The 3614-nt window shown below is 34.8% G+C and overlaps 1 protein-coding gene across 1 annotated transcript; it reads left to right on the top strand.

The window, feature by feature from the left end:
* Nucleotides 1-605: 605 nt before the first annotated feature.
* On the top strand, nucleotides 606-3162 carry LOC107676332 (solute carrier family 22 member 15-like). Its single transcript, XM_016470863.1, has 5 exons — nucleotides 606-848; nucleotides 1923-2066; nucleotides 2250-2382; nucleotides 2779-2943; nucleotides 3029-3162. The coding sequence occupies exons 1-5, from the start codon at nucleotides 765-767 to the stop codon at nucleotides 3160-3162; spliced, it is 660 nt and encodes a 219-aa protein (XP_016326349.1). The 5' UTR covers nucleotides 606-764.
* The last annotated feature ends 452 nt before the right edge of the window (nucleotides 3163-3614 follow it).

Below are 3614 nucleotides of genomic sequence, written 5' to 3'. Positions count from 1 at the left end.
AAGACTATTCTTAAGAGCATTTCTGAGAAGTTTTATACATACGGGACCTGGTGTTTATTCTGAGAAGCCAAGTAGAAAAACAATATTAAATCCTATTGATTTATTTTACATTTAATCATTTAGCAGACGCATTTATCCAACGCAAACTACAAATGTTATTTTAAATGTTTTTTCTTTACATTTACGATTTTTGAGGGTTGCTATTTCTCGTCCCTGAATTTGTGCACAAATGAGCTTTTCATATTTTGATTTGCTTGCAGTAAAACAGGCCTATCTGAACTTAAATGTGTACTTTGTTTCTCCGAATATGTATATCTGAAACGATCTACTAATGTCTGGATAATAATTGACACCTGAATGATGACATCGATTATAATAATGATTTGATAATTTGATAGTCTTTAACGATAACCATTGATTTGAAAATACAAAGAATAAAAATATGAGAACACTTTTTAGACCCTTAATTTTAGTCCAAATTAGTACAATTAAAAACAATGTGGTCACTAAAAGCGCTCGTTTCAATTTCTTTTTCCACAAAGCGTTAATTGCTGAGGTCCAATCAGAACAGCGGTCTGTACCACGTGTTTGAATAACACATTCTCGTCCAATCAGGACCGCTGTGTACCACGTGGTTTAATTCCGCGTTTGCGAAGGGAAGCCAGATTACAGCGGAACATCTGAAACCTCAGTTGTTCTCAAAGCCATTATTAAAAATGAAAGTATACACACAATGGTATGCAGTCGGATGATTTGACCCTGGAATGGATTTAGAGGAGGCTTACCAGGTGGTTGGAGAGTTCGGTAGACACCAGAAGCGGATGGTCACCATCCTGGTTCTCCTACAGGTAACAGATGATAGATGCAAATCTATAAATACTGGACAGACATGTGTTTGTGTAGTTAAATTCCTTTATATTGCTGATCACACAAGCCAGTAATCTATGCAAAATTTATATTTGATGGATCAAACCTTTGAAGCCATGTCATATTTGCATCTTATCTTCAGGGCATGGGATGTCTTTGCTTTAATTCGACCTAGTTTCAGTGAATTATTTACGTTAACGTGTTTACTTATGTCATTAGTTTTGGGTTTCCATTTTAAGATCCTGGAACCCGATGAAGTCTCATCCAGCAATAATATTGCTTTGTTGGCTCTGAAAACTGAAAATGCTTGTATATCAAGCAATATTTTGGATTAATTTTCAGAGTTGTATCTCCTGCTTTGATTTCCTTTCAGACTTCTATTTCAAAAAGTGTGTTCTTCCTTGCCTATTACTCAATATGAGTCAATAGTGTCTAAAAAAAAGTATTAAGTCATAAATATTTAGAAATATGATAGGAATGGAACTATTAGAACCTACTTAATATAAATAAAAATATCCAAAAATCCCAAACAATTTCTTTATAATTTGTGTGATGTAGCTTAAATATTATGTTTATGGAACCATCCATATTTAAGGGATTTAAAGTTATTTTTAAAAAAATCTATGAAACTCACCAAAATCTGTCTAATGTTGTTTGTCTTATAGCAGGTGAATATGGAAATGAAGTTATAAATTATTTTGTGGTGAGAAGGGATACAATTAACATTATAAAAGAAGTCTGTATTTTCTAAATTATCCTTTTCTACTGCATTGGTAGGTAAGATATAGTAATAAGGTTTCTTTCAAAGATGCACTTTATATTTCTGTTTTCTTCATTTGAATATATTTGAAATAACCTACATGAGTTATGGCCTTAATGAGAAATAATAAAGAGAAAATTAGATTATATTAACATTCTAGTGATCATCTCTATATCAGGGTTTTTATTTGAACTGATTTGAGATCAGATTGGATATTGTTCATTTACTGGTATAGGACACTGGGCCTAGATCATTAAAAGCTGAATAACCTGAAATATTTGTCTTGCTTTTACAGATTTACATGGCATGTCAGTCCATGCTCATAATTTTAGTGGGTGCTGTGCCAGAATATCACATAGAACGTGTTACTGGAGATCCGCATGATGATATAACACGAAGTGTGAAATTCACAGAAGACGTCAGCTCAATCGTGACCGAGGTAAGAGACTGTCATCAATTTGTCTTAAACTTGGCTCATCCTTTCAAATACAGATCACACCTATACTTGATATCAAATAGGAAAGAACTGTCTATTCATTTTTGTGTTTGGTCAGGACAGCAGGTATATGCATACATATTTGAACTGTTTGATATTCTGGTCTGTTCTGGTCTTTTTATGCAGTGGTACCTGATTAAGCATGAAGCCTACAAAGTAAACTTGGCTGGGTCTCTGTTCTTTGCGGGTGTGCTGATCGGAAATGTCCTGTTTGGACCACTCTCTGATAAGATTGGCAGGAAGCCGGTTTTCCTTACTAGTAAGATGGAGCTGAACTGGTTTCTGTTCTTTTATAATAGTCTATAATAAAACCCTAATTCTGCAGTCTGGGTAAATGTTTGATTGTAGAATGTCAGCCTTATAGTAAGTGTTCATTTTAAGTAATGTAGGACTAAAATTGGAAAATGTTTCAATTGATAGAATGTTTCATAAGAAGGGATTGCATCATTGTAATATTTGCATACTGCTTTGTGATAGGTCTTTTCTTTTTTGCATCTATTTAATCATCTATAACTGCTTTACATGTGATTTTAATGCGCAACCAACTGAAAACCAAAAGCAAAGAAACAAACAAACATAAGGCCTAAACCTTCCTAAAACAACAGTTGAATGTGTTGCTGTTCTGGTGACCTCTATTAAAACTGTTCTGTCTCAGGTCTGTTTTTTGAGGTCTTGTTTGGGTACGGAACAGCGTTAGCGCCAAGTTATGAGGTGTTTGCTGTGTCTCGGCTGCTGGTGGGAATGATGAACGGAGGAATGGCGTTGGTCTGCTTTGTTCTTACTCAGGAATATGTGGGGAAGTCCTACTGGGCTTTGACAGGTACACATGAATTAAGATTTAAATCAGTTTTGTTGTTTACTTTGACAGTAGTCATGTAAAGCTTATGTGATTGTCTGTGTTTCAGGGACCTTGACTAATATGACCTTTGCAGTGGGCATCGCTCTGTTTGCTGCGTTGGGTTATTATGTTCAGCCGTGGCGGAACCTAGCAGCTGCAGCCAACTGTCCTGGACTTTTGCTCTTCCTGCTCTGTGTGTAAGTGAGCGGTGTGGTCAGATAGCTACCTCCTGTTTAACTAACGGTGCTTTGTAAAGCTGCACTTAGTGTTGGTTTTAGGACACTTTAAGCATTTGTAAAAGTATATCTTGAACAAAAACAAAGTTTAGAAGGGTTTTTTTTTTGTGTGTTCTGTTGAAGGAAGTGCAAAAAAATGATACACACTACCGTTCAAAAGTTTGTGGTTGTTAATATTTGTAAAAGTTTGGAAGAAGTAAATTAAGACAATAAAAGTAACTGTTTTCTGTAATATGTAATATAAAAAAAAATATTTATTCCTATGGTAGTGAAGCTGAATTTTCAGCAGCCATTACTCCAGTCTTCAGTGTCACAAATTATCAAAAATTGTCAGAAAATTTGAATATGCTGATTTGGTGCGCAGGAAATATTTATTATTATCAGTGTTGAAAACAGCTGTGCTGGTTAATATTTCTG

Source organism: Sinocyclocheilus anshuiensis, unplaced genomic scaffold (genome assembly GCF_001515605.1).
Source record: "Sinocyclocheilus anshuiensis isolate Anshui unplaced genomic scaffold, SAMN03320099.WGS_v1.1 scaffold10331, whole genome shotgun sequence".
Taxonomy (NCBI): Eukaryota; Metazoa; Chordata; class Actinopteri; order Cypriniformes; family Cyprinidae; genus Sinocyclocheilus; species Sinocyclocheilus anshuiensis.
Note: the sequence above shows the minus strand (reverse complement) of the source record. Positions and strands in the feature narration are given on the sequence as shown.